The sequence below is a fragment of the Solea senegalensis genome, linkage group LG5 (genome assembly GCF_019176455.1).
Source record: "Solea senegalensis isolate Sse05_10M linkage group LG5, IFAPA_SoseM_1, whole genome shotgun sequence".
Lineage (NCBI taxonomy): Eukaryota > Metazoa > Chordata > Actinopteri > Pleuronectiformes > Soleidae > Solea > Solea senegalensis.
Window position 1 is genome coordinate 19,085,799 of NC_058025.1, and position 27,306 is coordinate 19,113,104.

General features: G+C 40.0%; 2 protein-coding genes and 1 long non-coding RNA gene across 4 annotated transcripts; 2 read left to right on the forward strand and 1 right to left on the reverse strand.

The window, feature by feature from the left end:
* Positions 1-238: 238 nt before the first annotated feature.
* LOC122769856 (protein-lysine 6-oxidase-like) lies at positions 239-4,374 on the forward strand. The gene is made up of 7 exons (XM_044026731.1): positions 239-845; positions 1,717-1,825; positions 2,410-2,541; positions 2,632-2,788; positions 3,515-3,610; positions 3,734-3,849; positions 4,049-4,374. The coding sequence occupies exons 1-7, from the start codon at positions 293-295 to the stop codon at positions 4,053-4,055; spliced, it is 1,170 nt and encodes a 389-aa protein (XP_043882666.1). The 5' UTR covers positions 239-292; the 3' UTR covers positions 4,056-4,374.
* Positions 4,375-5,643: 1,269 nt separating this feature from the next.
* Positions 5,644-6,006, reverse strand: LOC122769897. 2 transcript variants are annotated; one of them, XR_006360474.1, is made up of 3 exons: positions 5,948-6,006; positions 5,775-5,858; positions 5,644-5,685 (listed from the first exon to the last, which is right to left on the reverse strand). It is a non-coding gene; the product is annotated as an uncharacterized LOC122769897 (long non-coding RNA). The 2 variants fall into 2 exon arrangements; XR_006360475.1 differs by lacking the exon at positions 5,948-6,006 and adding an exon at positions 5,884-5,905 and having other exon boundaries at positions 5,775-5,834.
* Positions 6,007-8,435: 2,429 nt separating this feature from the next.
* On the forward strand, positions 8,436-26,159 carry LOC122769711 (synuclein, alpha interacting protein). Its single transcript, XM_044026478.1, has 13 exons — positions 8,436-8,543; positions 13,540-13,627; positions 14,698-14,770; positions 15,504-16,060; positions 16,877-17,045; positions 17,126-17,305; positions 17,348-17,421; positions 17,953-18,132; positions 18,376-18,489; positions 19,978-20,103; positions 20,373-20,542; positions 21,808-21,897; positions 22,142-26,159. Exons 2-13 carry the CDS (start codon positions 13,565-13,567, stop codon positions 23,142-23,144), a joined length of 2,799 nt encoding a protein of 932 aa, XP_043882413.1. The 5' UTR covers positions 8,436-8,543; positions 13,540-13,564; the 3' UTR covers positions 23,145-26,159.
* The last annotated feature ends 1,147 nt before the right edge of the window (positions 26,160-27,306 follow it).

Below are 27,306 nucleotides of genomic sequence, written 5' to 3' on the forward strand. Positions count from 1 at the left end.
TCAACTCCACTTCAAAAACCTGAACTTTCCCTGTAAACTCTAATCATGTGTAATCAATTTAGTTCTTTGTTGAAAGTGTCAAGGTTGAGTCAAATACGGGCCAAAGGTCAAGCCCCCCTAAACCAAAGTGATAAGTTTTTAAACTCCTCCTTTCTCCTCTCTTCATCTCTCTCCCTTTCTCTCTCTCCAGCAGCAGCAGGATTCTGACACATCTCCCTCAGCAGCAGTGTGTGTTTGTGATTGTTTGTGTGTTATAAACACATTTTAAAATATCATTTATTTATTCTCAGACATGAAGGAACTCTCTTCAAAGGTCTTCGTCTTGTCTTTAACACACTTGTGTGTCCTCTGGAGTGGTCTGGATGAGGCTTGGGCTCAGGACGCAGTCGCTGGTCATGGCTCGCTACGGCCGGGGTTGACATGGCAACATAACGGGCAGGTTTTCAGCATCCTGAGCCGCGGTGCCCAGTACCGGCCGTCCGGCAGGAGGCAAGCCGAGACGCAGACCCGCGGCGATACCGTGGTGGTCGTCAGCAACGGCGACAATGACACGGTGCCCTCCGCAGCACAGTCCCGCGGCTCCCCGCGAGTCCCCGCAGCCAGCGGCAGTGCGCAATTACGCACGATGACGCGTCGGTGGCACCAACAGCAGGATCCGCTACCATCCGAAGGCGAAGGTGCCTCTGCCACAGTGAGACGCGAGGACATGATGGTCGGAGATGATCCGTACAACCCGTACAAGGCTTCTAACTATTATCCCTATTATAACTACTACAACTCCTACTACAGACCGAGAGCCCGGAGCCAATATCGACATGGACACGGCACCAGCTACCACCAGAACGGTACGAAAACAAAACCATCATCTTACAAGACAAATATGACATTTATATTCCATAGCATTAATGTAGTTATCTTATCTATTTATATTTTCATATAAGGTTCGTCCAAAAAATCATCCTCTAGTGTTATTAGCTAAGTATTCATGTTTAAAGGAGAACTCCACTGATCCATTGTTTCTCTGTGCTTTGGGTACATTGACTAAGCAAAAATAACTGGCACAAACCAAATTGTCTGGATCATTTCAGCAGAGTAAAGATGGATAGTGACGACTCTACTGCTGTGGGTGGAGGTGCATCTCCAAAACAGGAGGGGGCAGTAATTCTCAATTGTAAAATGTTGAATTTCTCACAACCTTACTTGTAGAAGTACAATTACATTATTATTACAATGAGAATGACTTGATTTTCCCTTAAAGTATTTGAAAAGTTATTGTCATTAGACACGTTTTTGACTATTTTTGAAAGAAAATCTATAACTTTGAGACACAGTCATTAATTAGACACAAGAATAAAAGTCACTGATGTGAAATTTTAGTTAAAAATTTGTATGCCATTAATTCAAGTTACTAGGTAACTCCGTTTAGACAGTTAATTAAATTCAGTTTACATTAACATGATTCTCTGAGACTTTATTTTGAGGAACTTATGCAATATGGCAATTATGCAAGTTGAAAGTAGGAAAGTAGCACCCCCTTGTGACCCTCATGTGAAGGATAACGCGGTATAAGATGGATGGATGGATTCATTTGATGTGAGATACAAAAAAATCAATAATTGAGTTTGAGATGTCAACGTGTTTGACACACTGTATCCTTATCACATTAATGTGAATGGGTTTCCAGTCCTGTCTGAATAATCTGTGCTGTCAGTGCAGGTCTTCCTGACCTGGTTCCTGACCCCTACTACATCCAGATCGCCACCTACGTCCAGAGAATGCCCATGTACAACCTGCGCTGTGCTGCTGAAGAGAACTGCCTTGCCTCGTAAGACAACATTCTCCTGTCAACAGCAAGTTTCACTTTCACTGCTGCTGCATTTGGTCATACCCACTATGAGACACATGGAGGCACACTGTCTGCCATGGTGGGGACACATGGAAGGGTTAGGGTTGTTTATTGTAGAAAATCTCTGACAATTTAAGTCTGTAATCCTGTAGGAATATGTTGACAGTTTTATTTCACCATCAGACAGATTTTTTCCAACTGGAAAGAGACAATCTGTTAACAAACAGGTTAGACTTTCAGTTTCCAGTTGGAAACAAAACCTATATATTATATAAAGAGATATGGTGGCAAACACATTCTTAAGATGTGGAAGACTTGAGCTGAAATTATTAGGTGAGCCTTGGTAACTTAGCTGGCAGCCTTTTTTCAATGTGTCATTAGCTCACACAACCACACTTTAACCACACACTAAATTAAATTGAATTAAATGTGTTACATTCAGTGTCTGCTTTTAATAATTTCAAACATATTATAGGTGTAACACTAAACCTTCCAGATTTAACTTGCTTTTAACTTTTTAAGATAGACGTCCTCATTTTGTTTCCTTGTTTTGTTTCCTCCAGCTCCTCCAGAAACGCTCATGACTATGACACCAGAGTTTTGTTGCGTTTCCCTCAGAGGGTCAAGAATCAAGGAACATCTGATTTCCTGCCCAGTAAACCTCGATATGCCTGGGAGTGGCACAGCTGTCACAAGTACATCCATTGCTGATAAAAGCTAAAGTTAATGCTAACATATACACAAATGCAATAAAAAGTGATGTCACATGCTCTTTCTTTGGCCAGTCACTTCCACAGCATGGACGAGTTCAGCCTGTACGAGCTGCTGGACCACCAAACGCAGAGTCAGGTTGCTGAGGGTCACAAGGCCAGCTTCTGTTTGGAGGACACTTCCTGTGACCCAGGATATTACCGCCGCTTTGCCTGCACTTCACACACCCAGGTACTTACAAACCATTCCGTAAAATATGGAGTTGTTCCGTATATTAAAAAGATAAAAGACTTGTTCTGCACATTGCTCAGTCCACTAATAAAACATTTGTAAATGTATGAGGGAAAAATAACATTTGCCTCCTACTGTCAGGCCCTCTCCATCTGTCTGTCATTCATTGCTCTCAACAGAAAATGGGCACTTTTAATTGGTCGTCCAATTCACCGTGAGTCCTGTGTATCGTACCAAAGAAAGAAAGTTACATACATAGAAATAATATTGTAAAACAGCAAAACTTCCTCTTTTAAGTGTGAATTGCAAGTGTGGGGGGTATTTTCTCATCAGGAAGTTGGCAGCCCTATTACAAACACACAGGTACACATGATTAGATGATTTCTAGGCATCAATGAAAACAGCAGTCATCTTTCAGAGGTTGAAATTTCCACTTTACAACTTGTTTCATCCCCTGATGTCCTCAGTCCACAATTCAAGATGGCTGCTCCAAGCATCAAAGATGTGTTGTTTTTATGTTATTAATTGTGTCCCTTTTGTCCAGTTTAATAAGTCATGTTGTGTAGGCTATGTATGCTATATTGCTGACATTAATCACACAATAACCAGAGTTGAACTCAGTTATGATAGAATTCCCTGATCTGACTTACGAAGCAACTGAAACTTGTTAAGGGGCTTAACTTTGCTGATCTGTGTGTGTGTGTGTGTGTGTGTGTGTGTGTGCAGGGTTTGAGTCCAGGTTGCTACGACACCTACAACGCTGACATTGACTGTCAGTGGATTGACATCACTGACGTCCAGCCAGGGAAATATGTTCTCAAGGTTTATTGTCTAACAGTTTGTTTGTTGTTTGTTTAATTTAATACAATAAAAGTACATTAGTGTGCATTAATACTTATGTAATAATATATGTATCATTCATTAATCACTGATTCTCTGTGATAGGTGACGGTAAACCCCCGGCAGCAGGTTCCAGAGTCCAACTATAACAATAACGTAGTTCGCTGTGACGTCCAGTACACCGGCACCGCCGCCCATGTCTCTGGATGTACCATGACATCGTAAGAATCCTACTCATCATCATCATTATAATGATCGTCAGTTATATTACAAACACTGACAGTGACCAACCTCATCTTTTCCAAAAATCTACCAGGAAAAAATATTTCTATAAATACTATTATGAAATAGTCATGCAGTTAAAAATCTGTCAGTAATACTTTTCTATCAGTGATCGATTGTGTTGCTTTTATTTTGCAGCCACTGAGATGAATTCATGATGGACCTGAAGATGAAGACATGTTTGGAGATGAGCAAATATTCACAGGTGTGAATATTGAAGTTACACTTTGTTTACATGTGACTATAATAATTAAATTGAATTCATATTACTGAAAAAAACCAAAACACTATTTGATTTAAAAACAAAACAAAAACAATAGACTTTATACTATTTAATGGATTTTTTATTAATCTGATTACTTTCTATTAAAAACGTAAAGGTTTAGGTGGTGGGTTGTTTAAACACCAAAGATGTTACACATTTATTCTTTTTTTCTTTCAATTCTATTCTGACCAGGGCTGCAATATATTTTTTTTCTCAATAATTAAAACAAGCTTTTTGATTTTTCTTTGCTACAAATAACAAAGAAATCATTCAAACTGAATCAATGACATTGGAGAACATCATCATTTCCAGGTTTGGGAAACAATAATCAACATTTTATTGTCCAAGTACTTCATTATTCATGAAAATAATCAACAGAATACTTGTATGAAAATAGTTGCAGCTCTAGTTCTTTCTTTAGTCATGAAAATTTTATATTTTCTTTATGAGACTTTCTTCTTTTTCTTAATGAAGCAGCACAACTTGAAACAGATAGTTCAGGCTTGTTGAAGTATGGTTGTATGAGGTAGTGTTGTAGTACTCGAAATCGGTCTTGGTCTCGAGACCGGTCTCAAGACCACTTTTTGAAGGTCTCTGTCTCGTCTCGGAATCGACTGCATTTTTACTCGGTCTTGTCTCGGTCTCAGACAAAGCGGACTCTGGATTCTATTTCAAGACCACAACTGTGGTGATATCAATAAATTGCCTGTGCAGTTTTGGATTAACTTGTTAATATCATTACTGTGATTTTGCGTAAATCGTATTGCTTCGGGTATAACCAATAACTTGACTCATTTATCATTCGAAATTTTTGTCACCATTCACAGCTGTCACTCTTCCCACCCCCTTTCACACGCCCCCCACAAAAGTGCATGTGAGTGACAGGAGAAGAGACCGTGAGAAGATGTCAGCCAACTCATCTATAATCAAATTTTTAAGACTTTTTGTGCGTAAATACCTCCAAAAAAGAAAGAAAAGAGCAACGTGTAAATTCTGCAAATCGACGCTAACGGAGACGGCTGGGACCACGTCCAACTTTTACTGCCTTAGTCTTAGTCTTGTCTCTGTCTCGATATACTGTGGTCTTGGTCTCGACTTGGTCTCGGTTTAGGTGGTCTTGACTGCAACACTAGTATGAGGCACTTGCACACATAGTCAGCATCGTACATCGAACTGCACACTGTGACGAGCAGCAGGAGGCAGGCACATGCTCACTGGAAACATGGCTGTCAGTGGGGAAATGCTTCCACTATAAAATCAAGTGTATGTTAATATTATTTTCACTGCTTTATCTCACCGTTAGATAGCCTTTTCTAAAAGGAAACATGAGGTTTATGTCTCACTGCAGGTAACATATGATAAAGCAGTGAATATATTTGTAAGATAACACTCACTTGAGATGTAAATTGTAGTCATGTTTCCACTGAGGGTGCCTGCATGTGTCCTGCTGTTTCTCAGCAAAGGGGGACGGAAAGAACACATTCACCCGTACATTCACCCGTACATTCACCTGTGCATTCACCCTCATATAAACCTGTACATTCACCCGTATATTCACCCGTACATATTATTGTACATATTCATTCATTGTACATTCACCCGCACATTCACCCACATATTCACCCATACATTCACCCATACATTCACCAGTACATTCACCTGCATATTGTCCTGTACATTCACCTACATATTCACCATTCACATTCACCAGTACATTCACCCGCATATTCATTCACCAGTAAATTCACCCGTACATTCACCCGTACATTCACCCGTACATTCACCTGTACATTCACCTGTATTTTCACCCGTACATTCACGTGTATGCAATATGTTGACTCTGTGTCACTACCTCATACAAACTCACTGAAATAAAACTTGAACAATTTCTTGAATGACATAAGCTAATTTGGGCATTTTCTGCTTTCATGCACACACGGTCAAGAGAGAGAGGGCAAATTTTTGTATTTCTTTTTTATGTTACCACAAATATAGATGCTACAATAACACCAAAGTTATTTTATGGTGCTATAACACCCACATCCTCTCTGTACAAATATACAATTCTCTTATACAGACTGTAAATAAATAATTGGAACACAGTTTTTTATTGGATGTTTCATTGACAGGAAACACAGACACACAGGAGATGTATTATTCATTCATGTTCTACCACTTTATCATTATTATTATTAGTAGTAGTATTGCTGCTTTAGAGTGGATTTTGACATTTTTAGTGCTAAACTTTTTCACTTTGTCTTTGTGTCAAACTAAAAAAACTGAGCAGCAGGTGAAAAATCCTGTCACACTACAAACTAAAGTGCGTGAACATTGTATAGAGTGTGTGTGTCGGTGCGTGTGGGTGCGTGTGTGTACAGAGTGTGTAGTTGTACCTGATGACCTGTAACCGTACATACGTAATCTGTAGAGCTGTGTATTTGTTTGGAGGCAAGCACACATCTCATCTCTCTATCAACCTGCTTTACTGCTTCATATCACATTAAATACTTTGCTTGATTGTGAACACTGTTTTTGTTTGTCATGTTTTTCCTGTTCTGTTTTAGTTCACAGGAGACAGGGTTACGTTCTTGTCCATATGCTGTGAGATATGAAGTTCAATTAGAACAAATAAGAGCTGCACACACACACACACTTCAATGCAGATTACTAACTGCTAGAATGTCAGTTAGCTAAGAGGAATTCATTTAGTAAAAATAAATAAATGTAGTATTATAATTATTGCTTTATTAATAATAATAATAATAATAATAATAATAATAACAATAATAATAATAATAATAATAAAGAATAATAAACAACCACAAAGTAGTATTGATAAAGAGACATTACCATATAGCAATGACCAGTAATAAGCATATAATACATCTAACAGTCAATTAGCAATAATAATAATAATAGTAGATAACTATTAACAAATGTAATAAAATAAAAATGATTAATAACTATAACAAAACATTTATCATCAAAATAATGTTATTACACAATGTAAAAAATGTAAAACTGAAAGTAACCCTATGTAGTCCACTGTTTAAGGGGTCAGCTATAAATATAAATCAATAAAATAATTATATTGTAATGTAAATGTAATCTGACACTTAACAAACTGAGAGCATGTGTTTCTAATTCAAAAGAACTGTTGTCTCACCTTAAAACGTAAACTTAAATTGCGTGTTTTAAACTGAATGCTTCACAATCAACGCCAGTGTCAGTGTCAAATCTGGCCTCTAGGTGTCACAGTTGACGGTAAAAAAAAGTTAAAGTGATCTTTAAAACTCAGAAAATGCCATTATGGAAACACACAGGGCAATTATAACCTGCAGCCTCTGAGTTGTTCTGCTCCAGACAAACGTCTCAGTTATGTAACAGAGAATGACATCCACATCCAGATGATTTAAAAAAACGATGACAAATTTACAATATTATTTATTCATAATATTGAAAGTATTCGGAGTAACAGAGTAACAGTACCGCAATGAAAATTCAACAGAGCAAAATCATTCATATCTAAACCTGAAGTACTCACTTAAGTACTCAAGTAAATGTAGTATTTGGTGATGTGGTCTTATTATAAGGATAACGGAGAAAGTAACGGCTTCTCTGCCAGAGCGGCTGCTCTCCTCAAAGATCGTCCATTGCAACGATGGCTCAGCAGACGGGGGAAAAAAGGACAAAAAAAAAAACAAAAAACAAAAAAACTCATTCTGAGACAGTGGGCGTGGCACATTGCAGTTACCGTCCACTGCAGCCCGTGTTATCAAATCGGACTGTGAAACGCTCGACAGTAAATAAATAAAATAAAACAAAATATAGAACAAATGTGCTATATTATTATTGTTATTGTCATTATTATGTGAAAACAATACCAACACACATATAATACTATGAAATACTGTATATGCACAATGACAGGTTGAATACTTGAGATACATCATATAAAATGGTTGGTATAATGGATTTTCTGTGGGCAATAGTATTCTCATTATTCCTACATTCGATTATTTCCTGATAGAAAAGAGCTTTCAGAATAAATAGAGAGAGTTTTTTTTACTCTAATTTAGCTTCTTACATTACAATTGTATTGTCTGTTTTTGTTTTGTCCCATAAAAATGATCTTAACAGTGTTCAAATTCATGTGGGCTATTTTAGTGAGCGGTCCACGGTTGTCAGAAATGTGCTCACAGTGAGCCCTCCTGTCGCTCGTTCTCTCTGTGCTGCCCATATGTCAAAGTCTTTGTGCTTTTCAAGACATCGAGGCGACACAAGGAAAAAAACACAGCTGGATCCAAGTATTCCTGCTAGCAGATCCACTACCAGCCTCTTCCCTTCGGCCGCTTTGACTTCGACAAGGTACGGTATCATGACAATAACCTTTAAACGGAGACTGAGCCACTGGTGTGCATTTTTTTTATTACAGGAGCTTTCTGTTCCTGACCTATTTTTTTCCAGCTGTCTCTCCCTCTCTCCTAATTTCTCTCTGTCTGGCTAACGCTAGCTTCCACTTTAGCATCCCCGAAGCTAGCCGCTAAGCTAATTAGCCCCCTGCTGCTATAATAGCAGGTAGAGCAGGTATGAGCGGATCAAGTGGAGTCAGGAGAGGACAGAGCAGCTCAACTCTCCTCACTAACTGTTTTCGCCTTCAAATACTCTCTGTTAGGAACTGTAATCTTGACACAAATAGCCCTGCTCTGGTTATTAGTCAAGTCTCCCTTAATAACAAATAAAAATAAGACATGTGAGCTGATACTGCCATCTACTTTATTCAGCCTGAGTGTATTTTCTTCCAGGGCCTCCTCACTAATATATATGTTCACCATTGTGATCGTGACAGTATTAATTATAAGTGTAAGTCAGCGTGGTTTCAAACTCTAAACTAAAGTGGTTTATCCATCCATCCATAGTGTTTGTCTGATTGGAAGTGTTTCTGAGCTAAAACAGAAAGAATTCAATAATCAGCAGACTAAATAACAATAATAATAACAACAACTAGGGATGCATGCGAATATATTGGTAGTGCTTGGGCCAATAACTGATACCAATACTGATGGTACAATGTACAATACATCTGAACGGGTTGTGATTTGGCTCACGATCTCCAGCTTTCGGCAGTGCTGTTGCCAAGTACACCAGACTCTTCTGTTGAATATTAATAGTTTAGAAATGCTTAATTTGGAGATTAATAAGTCTTTTTAACTGATCTGCAGTTCAGCATTGTTCGGTTTGATTTCTGTGTCAAACATCGCACTCAACATGACTCTTCTAGTGATGACATTATAAGTGTCGACCAGGTACTAAATCAGTACCAGGTATTATCGGTAATGGAAAAGCAAAAAATAGTAGTAGAGCCGAGTAAAAGCGCCAATTGTCATCACAGGGGGCTCACAAAGCACTGTCAGCACGGATTATGTGCTAGTACCTTATACAATCACATCAAAAAATCTGAACTATCCCTTTAAATTATCTTTAAATAACAGTGTGAAAATTGTTTCTAACCATTGACAGTTAGTGCAGTTCTGTCTCTCTAACACTAATGAGATTTAAACCTGGCCTCTGTCCATTCTGCAGGATTTAGTGTCTGTAATCAGGTCTTCGTGTAATTTTAAATTAAAGCCTCAGTCTCAGCGGTGACATGCTATCATTACAGAGAGAGTGAACACACAATAACCAGCTCTGGTTCAGGTTAGATGTGCAGTTACCATGACGATGGTAGATGGACGCCAATTCATGACGTTATCTCTAGGGAAGGCTCAATACTGGTATTAGTCCAATTCAGTCTTTTATACAAACAACTAAGCTATTAATGACACATTACTGCTAATACATTTACCACCAGTAATTGTCATAAGTAACTATGCTGCAACTCTATAACTCTTCTTTAAAGGACAACATAACACAACATGACTCAATTAAAATGCTTGCTACCTCTTTTTATTTCCACTTTTCTGCTCAAAACTAAATCTCTGTTTTGTTCTTTTCTTATTTTATCATAAAATAAGTCCATGCCAATGACATAATTACAACAGCATAGCAGACATGCACAGCCCTCACTAACGTTCTGGCTGTGGTCTATGTTTCTCTTTATAGCCTGTGAAGCATTCATGTGATAATTAGGGTTTATGTATCAATGATTTTGATTGATGAATGATGATTTTGAATCATGCCAATAATGAGTATCAGATTCACTAATTTTTAATTGTCTTGTAAACTACACATTCCACTTTGTAGTGCAGCTTGGTTTAGTCGAGGGCAGAATGACAGAGTTTAAACCCTCAAACCCATAGAGACATCAGGACCTCAGAATGAGTGACAAAGCAAACTTGAAACAAACATGACTTCAACTAGTGCAGAACAAATAATCCTTTTCCAATAGAAATCACTATTTGAAATATTTATTAAGTTACACATACATACACATACATGTTGAAAACACTTCATATCTGTAAGTTCTCACACTTGCATGACAGTTGTATAAAGTTATAGGTTGGTTCATTAACATTTGGATGTTGTCATGTGTTAATGCTTCATCTAGTTTTAAATCTACAACACAATAAATATTTAACTGAAGTTAATATCATACATCTAATCACAGTTGTCTTGCAACTGTGACATCACACAGTTTGTTTGGAGGGAATTTTTGGCATGGTGTTTGGGAAAAATATCAGTAATTTTACTGTGTGAAAAGAATCATAGAAAACTCTGCCTGATTTCCTTTGTGTCTCATTGCCTGGTGAGTCAGCTGTTCACGTAAACAGAAAGAATAGTCATCCTCCTCCCTCCTTTTTTTGATCTACTCTTATTTTTGACATCGGGTTTCAGGCCTAAACTGTTGTTATCAAGGAAGTTTCGGCTTAACTCTTCCTCAAAGCTGCAATCAGAGGCTCTTATTTTGACCGGCTTTAGTTCTGTGGTTCCTCCCACACAGTCTGAAAACAGAGCCACTCAAATACAGAAGCTCAGCACTTTCCTGCTGAGGCCCGAAGTAAACTCATTCACTTTAAAACATAAAGATATGTGTTACAGTTTATTTAAAGGGGTAGTTCAGTTTTTTATGGTTATGGTTGTATGAGGTACTGACATATAGTAAGCCTCTAATGTGCATGCTTAGGGGCCAGGCAGACACACATTATATTCTAGGTGCAGATTTTTCACCAGTGGGAAAGTTTTTACCCAGTATACTGGTACTCATTTGCTCTATTTTTGATAGAGATTGATGCACCTTTATCTTCCAGCCATCCTTACTTTTTAATACTTCAGACAGTGATCAATATCATTAACTTCAATAGCCAGCTAATCTAAACAAGTTATTCAAAGAGAGATCAAAGTCAAAGACGCAAAACCTTAATATTATCATTGAGGGCTATGGTGGTGGTGTTTTTTTGTTTCATGTATGTGGCATTATAGTTCCTGTATTCATTTTGTATAATTGGACTTAATGCTTAAGATGAAAAAATATTAAAATTTATTTTTGGCCACAAGCTTGTAATTGTTAAGTAAACTGAAGCAGACAGCCGCCTCAATAGTAACCTTAACTCTCAACAGATCCTCAACAAACCCTCTGCTTCCTGCTAAGTGATATTCAAAATTTCCTTTCCTTCCGGCCCGCCACATTCTCGTTTGGGTCCACCAGAGACTCATATGACATTGTCTGGAGCTGTCTTTGCTGCATTTGGTGCGGTCCAGCAACACCGTGTCAATATCTGACAGTGGGACGGGACGGCATTTCAAGATAGTATGAGCAGGACTGCTGCTCAGCTTTTGGGGACCTAAGCATAATTGGTCAGATGGGCCCCCCCCGCAACACACGTGCACACAAAACCTTGAGAGTTCCACCTTTAATATAATTATTTTAAAATTGACATTAAATATACATCTGAACATTTATATATTAAGTTAAAGAACAACAGCAGCACCATCAGTAATAAATAAAACTTTCTTAACAACAGCATCACAATATAGTAAAATAATTACAACTGCAGACTCCAAAAATTAACAAAAAGCTTTGGTCAGCCATGCGGCGTGTACACCGGAAGATGTGGCTCTGACCATCATCATGCTCAGACTTGCCAGCAAGGCATCATCTCGCAGTTTTCTTTTCTTATGTTTTTAATCGCCAGAGTTATATCTCTTACTTGCCATTATGCCAGCTTCACCATTCAATAACAGCTTGATACGTAAATATGGGAAACTTCAGGTTACAACCAGATCATAACTTTGAAGATTGCACCATTTTGGGAATGGGGTGGGGGGGACCTCTTTTTACACATTAGGTAAAAACATCTAATTTGCCCGAATTGAGGGATAGGGTACATAAAGTGCACTCATTCATCTCCACTTCATCGTGACTGTACTCGATCCATGTCATAAAGATCATTATTTGGATTTAGGGATAAAGCTTTGCATAGGTTCTCAATTATTTTCTGTCATGCCCCCCAGCCCCAGAGGACAGAAATGGCCTCATGTTGGATACGGAGAGAGCACTTGGAGCTTATAAAATTAATATTATATGAAAACGATAAATGCTTAGAATTCCAGTGGGTTTCATTAGTTGGAAGCTGTAGGCCCCACTAACAATCAAACAGTCTAGGCTATTTTCACGATTTACACTTTATTTACACTTTACACGATCAGGATTTCCGATCACCGATTAGTGAGTTTAAATAAACTGATAACCAATCACGATCCGATCACGTGAGGTAGAAATATGCCTATTTAAATGTCTTGTTTATTTACTGTATACTTAACTGTACTGTAAAAGTATGCATATGTATATATGAAGATTAATGAATTAATGACTTTGTGTCATTGTTTTTTTTTTTTTCAAGATTTAATTTGAAGTATTCCTTTGAAAGTTCTTATGGATGTTACCAACCTGTTATGTTCGTATACAGCAATTTAAATTACTTTCAGTGTTCTCAAAATACACACGCCCGAAAATGTATACACACCCCCACCCCGAGGGTCAGAGACCCTCCAACCACAGTCTAAAATCCTGTGGGAAACACTGCTTTACAGTTGATTGTTTCTTCCTCTTGCATTGGTTCCGGTGGCATGCTGCTGCAGATTTAAATCCTTGTATTTTGCTCTGTGACTAGTCGTGATTATCCTGCTGTTTGCTGCCTTTGATCAGTTCAGCCACTTTGTGCACTTCACAACTGTAAATGGTTTCAGAAATCAGAAGTGTCTGACTTTACATTGGGCCTTTGTTGGGTGGTGAGAGGGAAAAATACTCTTTGCCGTAATTTCCTCTCTAGATGGCGAGCAGCAGTTTATCAGAAAGACAGAAACATATGTTTCCTGCATCAGCTTCAGCTTCCTGATCCTAGTGTTGTTTCTTTTTTGTCAGCAGCTGTGTCTGAGTCTGATGATGTGGTATGAAGATGGAGGCTCCTGAATACCTGGACCTGGATGAGATCGACTTCTCAGATGATTCCGTGGTCAGTATGAACCTCCTTTAAATATAAAATATAACAAAACTGTGTGAGGCAGCAAGGCCTGTATGTTGGTTTTTTACAAGGATAAAAACAAAGCATAACAGTGTTGATCTTGATCAGGGGTGGGATCACAGGGGAACTCATAATAAGAATAATATGGCAAAACAGTCATTTTGCAACAGTTGATATATTCCAAGACATTTGTATAACAATATGTCACAGTATCTGCCCAACTGAAGAAAACAACCTGAGCCTAAAAACATAAGTGGATTAGGATTTGGAGGCGTTGCATTCTTTTCACTTCTGTCTGCCATTATCCCACTATTAACTCCTTCTTCAGCCAGTTAACTGAATTCTATTCACATTCCCTTTATCCTGCGATAAATACCACATAATGATTTAAATAGTGACACTCATAATATTGTCAGATAATCTCTAGTCCGAGTGACACCTCGTTAAAATGAAGTGAATGAGTATAAATGCATTTGCAACAAATCCAGTAAATAAACAAATTGTTTTGTGCAGTGAGTGTACAAAGTCTTGAGCAGACACCCGAATTTTGCATCAGTCACGCTGGGTGCTGTTTACATGATGTGATGTTCTGAATGTTAGTTGCTGTCGAGAGTTTGCCGATGTCCTTCTGTTCAATCAGAAATGGAGGTCAGTGTTTTGCGCGCCTCTTACTGGAATAACTCACATTCATATATACAGTGTGAAAGTACACATTCGACAGGGAATTTAGCAACAAATCCAGTCTTAAGGATGTGATGTTCAGTTACTTTTATCAAAAGCGATAAATTTAAAGCTGATAATATTTCAGTCAAATCTTTCCTAAATGACTCTGTACTCTAATAGCCGTAATTGGTTGACCCAGAGTGTTTGCTCAATGACATGAGCAAACACTCTGAATGCAAAGATGAGGTCCTCTCTGCTGGTGAGGTTCGGCTACTTCTTGGTCAATAAATGCCTTGCCTCCTCACCAAACGAGGCTCACAACAGCAATGAACAGGAGGTTCAATACTGCATCAGTGTCCGCTTCATGTTGCAAATAATGTTCTTACCTTATCCTGCAGTATTCAGTGACGTCTCTGAAGAGCATCCCAGAGCTGTCCAGGAGGAGCGATGGTCAAGTTGAGGAGAGACCAGGTAACAAAGTAATGACCTGGTGATGCTAATGCCTTATTTCCACATAGTTTTGACTCTGCACCAAAATATGCACGGAAAACAATTTCTATACAGATTGATAAAGACACCACTGCAGCATAGATGTATATGCACTGCATCCATAGGAGATAACTCAGTGTTTTGCCACCCAGTTTTGTGGAAATTTTAATGGTCCTGATGTATTTTATCATTTTTATTTCATTATTATCATTATTATTTACAACACTGGTTATCAATATACTGTATATAATGACATACAAATACATTCATGCCTCAGGAATGTTATAATTAGCTGTCTTTTTTCATGATTTATGGTATTGTATTTTGTGTGGCAAAGTTTACATATCACACAATACACAGTTGACTTTCAACAAAGCCATACTACTTAACTGTTTTTTGTTTTTTTTATAAATTGTCTGTTGGCCAACGCCTTTTTTGCTAACGTTCTGTGACATAATATGCTCTTTGTGTGACCATATTATGGTCTGTCCAAAATAAAAAAAAATTCTATGCACATTAGGCAAATTCCAGATTGGTAAATACCACTGGAGATCACAGAGGTTTTCCTTAGACATTACAAAATTAGAAATTAGAATTTATTTTCACTAGACAAGGACAGGGACACAGAGCTGTGTGCAAACAAACAGAAGTGACATCAGAGGTGTAATGCACTAGGACTTAGGTTGATCTCTCACCATCTCTTCTTGTTGTGCAGCTCTGGCTATCAACTGGAGTCGAAGCATTTCCTCTCACAGTGGTGTGGGAATCAAACCCACAGGGCTTGCTGAGGTCCACAGTAAGTTCCGGCCAGTGAAGAGAGTCTCGCCTCTCAAACACCAACCAGAGAACAACGACTCTGAATCTGATGGGAAGGTCCAGGGTGTTGGGCTAGGGGAGCTGGGGGAGGGCAGTAAAGAGGACCCCAGCTCAGAAAAGCCCAATCACACCTCCTCCCCCTCTGATGGATCAGGAGGAAAGGCGAAAGGCCCCAGTAGCATTGGCGTCGGTGTTGTTGGTGGGAACAACCCTCAGGCCCTGTTCGGGGAGCTGGAACACTACGACCTGGACATGGACGAGATCCTCGACGTACCTTATATTAAGTCCAGTCAGCAGATGTCCACTCTGCCACGTGTCCCCCATGACAAGCGCTCGGTGACAGGGAGTAACCTGGGTGGGGGCACCCTGGAGAGGAACCGGGGTGGAGGGCTGAAGAGTTCTACGTTATCACACAATGAATCGCTGAACCTTGGAAGCAGCAGTGCACAGACCCCGGTAGATGCAGAATAACCTGTAGTTAAGTTTTGTGATTAATGGCAACAAATATTAACTTTATTAAAACCTTAATCATTATCATCATAAGAACACGAACAGTGATCACCTGCCCACCTATCTCACCATTAAACAGCCTTTTCCAGCAGAAAACTGACGTTTGGGTCACTTTGTATATTACCCACTCCAAAATCCATAATAAAAATAAGCATTTTTAGCTCACAGGGACACATCACTTGCTGGTCAACAGCTGCCTCATTTGTTAATGTTGTGTCCCTTAGGTCAATCTGAATGAAACACCAGAGTTACAAAACACATTTGAACTTACTAATTGAAGCAGTAATTGATCAAGGATTCTTCTGTGCCATGATTTGATCCTGATCTGTTTGCTGATTTCATCTATAATATGGACTTTGGTGTGGGAGAGTGAGCATTTTACAGAGTATCAAATACTTCAGTTTCCTGTTTAAAAACAAACAGAACTGCTTAACAATGAGACAAAGAGTCAAACATATTCTTATGGTATCATAGATTCAAGCTTATGTGGATTTCATAAGGTGAGTCTTTTGTTAGTTAAAGTTAACCGGAGTTGATTTTATGCTCTTATTCTGTCTTATCTTATCTTACGTGTCTATACCTCACACAGCCACCTCATTAGAAAACTTACCTCTTTTTTTTAAAGCAGAAAGTGTCAGTATTGAACATCTAACCTTTGTTATTGTTTTGTGACCAAAATTATACCATGATAATAATTGTTAGTATATGATTGCCCAGATTGAATGGATGTGTGTCACTGATACCTGTATCTTTTATTTGCAGTACTGTGTTCTGTCTCCAGTGAAGTGGTCAGACTTAAGGAAGTCCAAATCGATGGATCCAGACCTCCACCATCTCCACCGTTCCCAAACTGGAGGAGGTTATCAGCCAGAGCCACTATCCTCAGGTCTCCTCAGCTGCCCTTCCTCCCTCTCATCATTCTCTGATGCAGGTATGTCCTGAACGTTCTAAAGCCTTTCTTTTGTCTTTGTGTGGATGATCCCAGTGACATGTTTGACTGATGTCCTCCAGACAAACTGCTGTCTGCTCGGGTCTACCCAGACTCCCAGACACAGAGACCCACTGTGGAGCCTGCAGGTGGCCCAGGGCTCATGTACCCCCTACCAGGATGCAGCATGGGCAGACAGGATGGATCCAAGCCCTGGACTGCTGGACCAGGACCAGGAGCAGGAGCAGGAGCAGGAGCAGGAGGTACAGGAGGAGGTGGTGGGCTGAGGGTATTTGGAGGAGGAGGAGAGTTGGATGAAGAGACAAAGAAAAACCAGAACATTATCAACATTGTCAGAGAAGGACAGATCTCCCTGCTGGTGAGTTTGAGGTCATCAGAGGTTCCGACTAATCGGGTGCAGGAGGTGTGCCATCTAATATGACGTCCTCACCTTGCCCCTTCCCTGTCATCCCTTTATCTTTTCTCACTTCCTTCCATTTCTCTCCTCCCCTTCCTGTTTCCACCTTTCTCCACTCTATCCCTTCCCTTCGTGTTTCCTTTCCTTTCTCTTATTTCTCTTTCTCTCCCTTCCTTTTTTTTCCTTGTCATTTACTACCACCAATTCTTCCTCCTCCTCCGGGTCCTCCTCATCTACTTGCAACTGCTCTTTTTTCCCTCTCTCCTCTTTCATCCCTACATTTGCCTCCTTTCTCCCGGTCCTGTCCTTTGCCCGCTACACCTGACTTACTCCACATTCCTCTTGTTTCTCATCCTCTTTCTCTCCTCTGTCCTCACACCTCATACTTGCCCCTGCCCTACTTCACCTTTCTTCTCCACCCCTTATTTTCTCTCCTACATCCCCCAACTTTCCTTTCTCCTCCTCCTTCTCTTCCTCCTCTTCCTCCTCCAGCCTCACCTGGCAGCAGACAACCTGGAGTTGATCACAGACGAGGACGGGAACAACCTACTTCACATCTCGGCATCTCAGGGTCACGCTGACTGTCTGCAGCATCTCACCTCTCTTATGGGAGAAGACTGCCTCAATGAACGCAACAAACAGCAGCTCACCCCTGCAGGCCTGGGCGTCAAGGTGTGTGTGTGTGTGTGTGTGAGAAGACTGCCTCAATGAACGCAACAAACAGCAGCTCACCCCTGCAGGCCTGGGCGTCAAGGTGTGTGTGTGTGTGTGTGTGTTGTAAACTTCTACATTCTTTTAACAGCAGTAGAATGGTAGACCAACTGAGGAAACTTGTTTATTCACTAATTTCAACAGTGTGACAGAATTTCTCCTGGCGATCCTAACTGTGTGTGTCTCTGTGTGTGTGGATTTCAGAACGGTCACCTGGAGTGTGTCAGGTGGATGGTGAGTGAAACGGAGGCCATCGCCGAGCTAAGCTGCACCAGAGAACATCCCAGTCTGATCCACTATGCAGCTCGCTATGGGCAGGTAATACATGCACAAACATGGTACTGTTACCACAGTAACGGAAACACAAATGTAGGGCAGCCTACATTTCAGGATTTGGTTAGTACCCCAGACCTGCCAACCTCTATGCATTTTAACATTAAACTACGCTGCTACGATGATTCACTTCAAACTATGTGAAAAGGGAGTGGCTTGCAGTTCATCTGTTTATGTGCATCAGTGCAGCAGCCCACAGGCTACACAGTCTATGGGTCTAACTTTAGCAACTTTAGCCTGCTGGGAAAAGATGACTTTGACCAATTATTGCACTCGTTTCCATCCCAGTGTCAAACACAAGTGGAGAGCCGGAGAGACGCCAAATTGCAACTGACAAAATCAAATTTATTTGTCTTGGTCCATCTTGATAGTCGGTTTTCCACAAGAGGGCGGCACCGAACACAGTTCCAATGCGAAATGGACCAGGTTTGAGAATGTGAAATTGTGAAGTACTCCGTAGTCCGTTTTAACGCCACAGCTCAAAAAATTTAACACTAATAAGAACGTCTTTTATTAGTTCCACAGTTAGGAACTTTACAGTTAAAAAGTAGCAAGCGCTGCTGCAACAGGCTGCACAAGTGTAGCCTAGGATTGTTTTAAAGGAACAGATCAGGAGCAGTTTCACACAAGTGCACGTGGCACAGAAATAATACAATAGAACAAATACAGGGATGATGTTGATGATGGTGTGTACACGCACGCCTGCAGTAATAAACATGACGTTTACTGACGTTACTGACAGGGAGAGAGAGGGCAGGACACCTAAACAAGTAATGTAAAATGTCTGTGTAAGGGACATTTTTCAGTTATTTCTGTCCCGTTAAAGTCATGTTGGAGGGATGTAACGTGTCCTTTGTGATTTTCAGTTAGCTTATGTCAAATATATTAAGACCTACATTCAAAGTGAATAATATAAGCAACTTTATGGGTTTAAATTAAATGTTAAATAAGAATAGCCTTTTTCATTAAAATATTTCTTGTTTTCTTCATTGTCTATTTGTATGTTGAGTATCTGACAGACAAGTGAGTGGAGAAGTGATTAGTAAGCATGTGCGAGATACATATTAATTATGTGTGATCAGCCAAAATGACAACCCAGAAGGTCATTGAAAATATGTAAGAACAATAACATTGACAATAAATCCCTGGTAAGTTGCTACTCAAATTACTTTTTCAAGGTTGGCAGGTCTGGTACTCTCTCTGCACACACACTATAATCTGGTACAAAGCATATTTTCCTGTTCCCTGTTCCATAAACTAAACTAAGTAGTAACTAACAAGTTAGTTTTTGATGACTATAAGACTGTGAGCCACATCTTATCTCACGGCAGCGCAGCAAAGGTTGCACTGCCTTCATGTGGAAGACAGCTGAACTGCACCAGCATGTTACACACTGCATATTTGTGCATATTTTCAAAAATCATTGTGTTATCTTGACTCTTTGTGTTGCTCTGTGTCTCTCTGTCTCTACAGGAGAAGGTTTTGCTGTGGTTACTGCAGTTCATGCAGGAACAGGCCATTTCTTTGGATGAGGTTGACCAGAATGGCAACACTGCAGTCCACGTAGCAGCTCAGTATGGACACCTCACCTGTATACAGGTGTGGACTGCTGGACACGCACTGATGGAAATGTTAACGATCACATCCATTTTTGGTCAAATCTTCCTTTGAAGAGTCAATATCACATTAATCTGCTTGTTAGTAACTGAAGATGGTGTTATAGTGTGTTTTACTTTTAGCACATGTTTTACACCGTGAGATTTTTCCTGCAGTGGAAGCAGACTGTTTTTTTTACCCTGCTGGAAGAGGATGTTATCAGTGTGTCTGCTTCCTGTTGGCTGACCTGCGATGCTTGTGTGTGTTTTCAGACGCTGGTGGAGTACGGCTCTAATGTAACAGTCCAGAACCAAGCAGGGGAGCGGCCTTCCCAGAGTGCTGAACGGCAGGGTCACACGACCTGTGCTCGGTACTTGGTCGTTGTAGAAACGTGCATGTCCCTGGCGTCACAGGTTGTTAAACTCACCAAGCAGCTGAATGAGTAAGTTGCCGTTAGTCTGTGTTAGTCTAGCTTATGTTTGAGTTACAGTTTCTCTCGACAGCCAGAAATCATTTGTTATGTTTTTGGATTGTCCGTCCTATTCTTGGGATCATGATATCGGATGAATATCTTGAGGGTATTTCTTTTGTCCACTTAGACTCAATGATACACTGAATAGATTTTTGTGGTCAAAGGTTAAAGTGACCTCATGTTTTCTTGAACGTGATGTTTAAAGAATAACTGAAGAGGAAGAAAGGACTAATAATCCAGTTAAGGTGTGTGAAGGAAACAGAAACAAGGCAGTAATATGAATACTGCTACAAAACCTTAAAGAAGAAGAGCAACTTACTTTCTGCACTGAAAGTGTTGGTCAGAGATAGCAAACAACATCTGGTTCATATTCTAGTGAACTAACTGATATTAGTATACAGTATTAATAAAGATTTATCTTTGAAAAAGAGCTACTTCATTTATATTTTGAACTTTCATTCTGATATGTTTAAATGGGACATATTATAACCTATTTCCCCAATTAAAATAGTTCTTTAGTGTCCTAATGAACATGCTTTTTCCAGGGGGTTTCTGATTTGTCCCTGCACTCACTCGCTCAGCTCGTACTGAACAAATATTTATAATTAGGACGTGTCAGAATGGTCAGGTATGAGCTCTGTTTGACCTGTTCTTAAAAATGTGTTTGTTTGTACGTCGGTGAAATACGGTCGCTGACTAAATACGGCGATCGCTGGCCGCAGTGAAGTGTGAAGTGGTGCGAACACACGAACACACGTTTGCTGACTTTATCCGGCACATTAGCTTCATATATAAAATCCTCTGAGGCTGTGCAGCCACCAACAGCACACATCTCCCTCCGCGTTGACATAATACCGCTCTACCTCCCTCGCCTGCACTCTCGCAGGGACATGGTGGAGCTAAGGTGGAGCTAAGGTGGAGCTCTCCAAATAAACTTACTGGTGGGTGGTAACATTCGCGGTGAAATGCGCATGCTGCCGTCATAAGCGCATGGAATTCAACATCGAGTGTTTTATCGCCTATACTTACACTAAGGGGGACCACGAAAACATGACTGAGTATTCTTTTTCCACACTTTGGCGACTGGTAGGGCCTCCAGAGTCCCAAATATAAGTATTAAAATGATTAAAAATGTTGCATAATATGTCCCCTTTAAGTTAGTTTTTGTCACCAGGAAGAGTTGTGAGCTTGTGTCAGTGTTCACTCTGACATCTGTGTATTTTCTCATCATGCAGACAGGCCACAGAGAGGATGGCACTACAGAAACAACTGCAGAGACTGATGGACCCCAACAAGGCAGAGGGGACACCAACCCGGTCACCTAGGTAACACACACAGACACACACACACACACACACACATTTTTACACCAGTCCAAACCTTGTAGCAAACCACACATTTAGAATTGCTGCTCTTTAACAAACGGAAATCAAGATGTAGCAGCGAAAACTGTGCCACAATGTAGCAGTTTGGAAAAGTGACTTAGAGTAATAATGAGAAACATGAAGAAACACACTAAGAAGCTTTTAAAGGTAAAGTATGATTTCTCTCTCCCTCTCTGGACTCCAGTTCCCATCAGCCCTCCGTGGAGGCGTGGCCAGAGATGATGTTGACCGCAGAGGGGACTCCAGGGGATGGTCAATGGTTAGTTCGTCAGGGTGGGGTGAGTCAAGACTCCGTGCTACGGCAGCTATTGGGGAAAGACATGTCAGACACGCTGTGTCCCAAAGAGAGGTTGCCTCCAGCAGGCAGCCTGAGCAGAGACGGCTCCTGTGGTGCCGGGGCCCCTGGGGGCCGCAGGGCAGGGTTAATGGAGAGGAGGGAGCTCAAATTAGCAAGACTCAAACAGATCATGCAACGCTCTCTCAGTGAGTCAGATTCAGATGGTTATCCGCCAGAAGAAGGTAAAAACCAAGGAGCCCCGCCCCCAAATGCTCAACGCCCTGATAGGCCCTCCCACCTGCCAATCACGGAGGATGAGTCTGCATCAAACCACCTTAATTTGATGATGAAAAAGCACCTTCCCACCTCCTCCTCCACAGTTGAGAGGAAGCAGGTGTTCTCTCTCAGTGGGTCAAAGTCAGTTGACAGCATTGGTTGCAACCCATCTCCCACCTCCAGTGACCCCGACGCTGCAGAGAGTAAAACGCCAGACTCTTCCATCGACTCCCAGGACGGTGCCAATGGTCTGAAAGTTGCCACCAGCCCCAAAAGTGCACTGAAGTCTCCATCATCTCGCAGGAAGACGTCCCAGAACCTTAAGCTGAGGGTCACTTTTGACGAGCAGGTCCACAAGAGCTCGAGTCAGGAGGCGGAACCAACCAAAGGGCATCATGGGAAGGAGAGGACTCCAACAGGAAGCTCTGAGAGCAAGCGTCCATTTGGGACGTTCCGCTCGATCATGGAGACGCTGAGTGGAAACACTAATCACAACAACAATAACAACAACAGTGGAGGTCAGTCAGGCTCAGGGATCAAACCCCCCACATGTCAGAACTCACCAGGCAGGAAGTCGGAGAGTAAGAGCAGCACAGGTGGCGCTAGAGGCAAAAGCAAAACCAGTAATGTTTAACTATCAGGTGCCGACTGAAGGGCAGAGAACGCAGAGTGAACTGAGGCACAGAACGTGAGAAACTATTCAATCAAATCAGTCATTTCTACTGTGGGTTTAGAATCATACTTTCTCACGATCCTGAGTTCACAATACCAACACAAATGTGATGGTTGTATTTGCATCAATTATAGCAACTTTAATTCAAAGTAACTTCTTTATGACTTCATTAACAAAACATTAGTTTAATTTCCATAAACAGCAGGTCATTTCCCCATATGAGAAACTACGGTGGCCTTCAGGTAGCATCAAATTTCAAAAAGCCTTCAGGTCACAACAGGTCTTCATTTTGAGCTGATAATAAGTTATTGAAAATGCAATAGTAAATATTATTTTCCATTTTGTTGTCACATCCCTCTAAATTCTTCACACTTGTCCTTTAACATAGAGACACAGGATTGAACTGACGAATGAATGTCTCTTATTCTGTTAATCTAATGTTCGCAGTGTCATATGTTCTTTGCCTCAAACATTGGACGTTTGTTTTAACAGTTGATCTGAGAAAGGCTCTGTGATGAACTGTCCTTATCCTGTGAAAATACTGATATGCTCTGAAGCTTTTCAGACTGGTCATAGCTTCACCATCTGTAGCAACATAGTACATTTGATTTATTAGTATTTGGCAAATTCACTGTTGCATCGCATTGTTCTAATGTGATATTAACACAGTAAAGCAATAATCAATATCAATCAATAAACTCTTCATATTTAATTTTTACTGTGAGTCCGAATCAGAATTGATGTTAATTTGACACTTCACTATTACTTTCATACTGGAGAATTGAAGAATGATCACTTCATCCCATATGAGGTGTAACAGATGGTGTTCTCAATGTTGAATGACCATCACCAACATCACCAAGAGTCACACGCATCCAGTTATCATGGAAAACTCTGGTGGTCACACACAGGGATCATGGGCCACAGGAATAAGAAGGAAAAGACTGAAAGACATGAATCAATGCAAAGATGATGAAAAGAACCCGTGTTCAACATGACTGAGATGATATCAGTACAAATGCACCAAATACCATTTATTAAACATTTCCTTTTTTTGTTGGTGTTTTCACTTGTAAGGTTCTTATTGATGACAGAGTTTGATCTTTGTTGTGGAGATGAAAGGTTTGTGTTTCTCTGCCTCTCTGTGCAAGACAAAAGATGAATTATTAGTATTTATGTTTATGCACATTTATATGATTTGAAATGTTTAAAAATGTCACTATAATCATGCACGTAGATAACGTGCACCAGCACAACAACAATTTTTTTTACTTTCAGTGTTTATTTTCTGTGCAGTACTTTTGGCATGAAGTAGACGTTAGTTGTGTGATGTGTCTTTGAGACGGGGAGGTTCAACACCTTCTACAGCAGATGAACTGATTATAAAAACAACTTTCAAGGAGATGAAGAAGAACAGCGTAAAACACTTTTTTTTTACTTAACCGTGACTAAATTGTCTTCATCTTTTACGAGGTTTTGAACATGAACAAAAGTGTGACACAGTGGACTGAGGCTCTGGTCTGTTTGGGGGGAAAAAGCAAAAATAGCAACGCACAAACATGTCGCAGGATGATCAGTTACCATCAACTGTTCCATTCCCCATGGAGAGCACAGACACTGAAGCCTCTCTAGCACCCCAAGAGGCTTCAGTGTTTATTACACCTCACAGTACACCAAATTTGAGCTTTAGAGAACAAACATGATGAATATCCAGTATGTGTGTTTTTTTTACTACATGTAATATGATGGAAATGAGACGCAAAACTTCTGCATATTTTATGAAAAAAGGCCCTTTGCATGTTATGTGATCTAGAGATGGAACAATGAAAACTGTAATGTTCAGTTCTTTCCAGGTTATTCCAGATTATCGTTTCTTCACAATTCTTGGTCTAAAAATGATATAACCCCTAACTCATTTTGTTTCTGACCCCAGTTAACGGTAAAGTGATTTCAGTGTTTTAATAATTTTTTTAGTAAAATAATGATAACATGACATTTATACTTGTCCCATGAAGCTGCCGTAAACAAAACAGTTTTTTTCCATTATTTCTGTTAACTCACACATTTTGCACTATTCGCTTTAGTTAAAATATTTGAACTTGAGTGAAAAATGAATGTGTCATGATGCTGCAGAAGCCAATGAGTGTTGAGATAAGGACACTTTATGTAGCAGTACAGTAACAACATCATAATATGGTAATTACCATACTATTACTGTAATGACATTTGTTTTGTTTGGGGGAGAATGGGCCAGTATTTGCACATAATACGATCCTGTAGGCAAACGTTCGCCCGTAATGCAATGCAAATATTCCCTTTGTCGTGAACCCACAATTCATCTTTAATTTGACTGTCATATAGAGGTTTATGAGATGATTTATTTATAGCCCCCCTCTCACACCTGTGACGTTAAACCAACATTCAAACAATATAAATTGTCAGTGCACATGTCCATGTTTGAGTGTGAGTGAAACACAGATCACGGCCTCTGCTCTGAGGTGATAACATTTCGGACACACGTTCATGTGAACGCAGCAACTTAAAAGGATACTTTTGTCCGTCAGGATTCATGTTTATCTGTTTACTAGATACATTGTGATGAATGATGAAGATGATTCCTGTCACCTTGAGTGAATGTTTGGTTTAATTCAAACAAATGTATTTTCTTGAACACAGTTGTCTTGTCTTTTTTTATATATCATTTATTTGTGTTGATGACATTCTTATAAGAAAATACTGTTTATTTTACTGGAGGTGAGAGAAGGATGAGGATGAACGAGCTTGACATCAGATCTTTACTAAATACACGGAAAGAACATGTGGTTATTGTTGGAAAAGACACTTTAAACCAGAGGGGTTTTTATGTTTTTTTAGTGAACATGTACAGAGAGAGACAGACAGCTGCTTTTCACTCCTGTAATTTAAACTGTTGTGAAAACTGAAAACAAACTGAAATAAACGGATTTCTGGACTTTTGGATTGTGTCAAATCATATTTAATTCCAAAGATAGTTGTGTTGTTTAATGAATTGAATCATAAACGTTGTAGAATCCAGAATGAGCTTGTGCTCAACTTTATTGAACGAGCATAATGATAACCGTGTGTTACATGTTCAGTGTCCCTGGTTCTACTAGCTTACTCATGCAGTTGACCTTGTATTTACTTACATCGGTAGGTCCACCTTGTGGCCATGTCCGGAACTACAATTATATGCACTCTGCATATCATATCAGAACATCCCCCCTTCTCAGGATCTAATAACATTGATACTCACTTCAAACCTTGATCAACATACTGATACTTACTTTAAACATTGCTCAACACACAAATACTTACTTCCAACATTGAGCAATACATTAACAGTTTTAAACAACCTTTTTTTTTTTTTTTTTTTGTCTTTTAAAACAAGAAACACAAACTTTTTTTTATTTTATGTGTACTCTTTTCTTACTTTCTTTTTTTTTTTGTACACCTTCTTTTCTTTTTCTTTTGTTTGTTTGTTTGTGTTTTTATTCTTTAACAGTGAACCAATATTCAGTCCATACACTTACAAATCCAGTCTATCAGGTCTTTTTGTCTGGCGCCCAGATCTTCTCAGGACAGGTAATTCCGACTGAACATTGCTTGTGTCCTCCTGTGAATGTCCATCAGTGTCATCATTTGATGCTGCGCTTGCACTGACTGCATCAGCATCAATTTCAGTCTCTGTAAAAGTCTCTTTTGTTTTTAGAAGGCTGCGGCGGTTCCTTCTGAGCACGTGTCCTTCCTCAGTCTTCACTTCGTAGGATCTAGGTCCGACCTCCTGGAGTACAGTTGCTTTCCTGTTCCATGCATCTTGATCCTGGATTCGTACCATGTCATCCTTGGCGAGTGGACTGAGGGGTTTCGTCGATTTGTCGAAGCGTTGTTTTTGTTTCCATTTCATGTTCTCCAACTTTTTCTGTATCCCTGTGTTGGGCTTGATGTCTGTGTAACAGGGAAGGGTTGTGCGTAATCTGCGATTCATTAACAGTTCTGCTGGGGATAAACCACATTCAAGCGGTGCAGCTCTGTAGCTTAGAAGAGCTAGGTAAGGATCTGACTTGCTGTCTGTGGCCTTTTTCAGAATCTGTTTGATGATGTG

What these genes read in the sequence shown, in the direction of transcription:
- LOC122769856 (XM_044026731.1), top strand. Translation starts at nt 293, where the DNA reads ATGAAGGAACTCTCTTCAAAGGTCTTCGTCTTGTCTTTAACACACTTG. An exon ending in CCTGCACTTCACACACCCAG is followed by an intron (nt 2,789 to 3,514) that starts GTACTTACAAAC and finishes GTGTGTGTGCAG; the next exon opens with GGTTTGAGTCCAGGTTGCTA. An exon ending in CAGGGAAATATGTTCTCAAG is followed by an intron (nt 3,611 to 3,733) that starts GTTTATTGTCTA and finishes TCTCTGTGATAG; the next exon opens with GTGACGGTAAACCCCCGGCA.
- LOC122769711 (XM_044026478.1), top strand. Translation starts at nt 13,565, where the DNA reads ATGAAGATGGAGGCTCCTGAATACCTGGACCTGGATGAGATCGACTTC. An exon ending in ATGCAGCTCGCTATGGGCAG is followed by an intron (nt 18,490 to 19,977) that starts GTAATACATGCA and finishes CTGTCTCTACAG; the next exon opens with GAGAAGGTTTTGCTGTGGTT. An exon ending in GACACCTCACCTGTATACAG is followed by an intron (nt 20,104 to 20,372) that starts GTGTGGACTGCT and finishes GTGTGTTTTCAG; the next exon opens with ACGCTGGTGGAGTACGGCTC.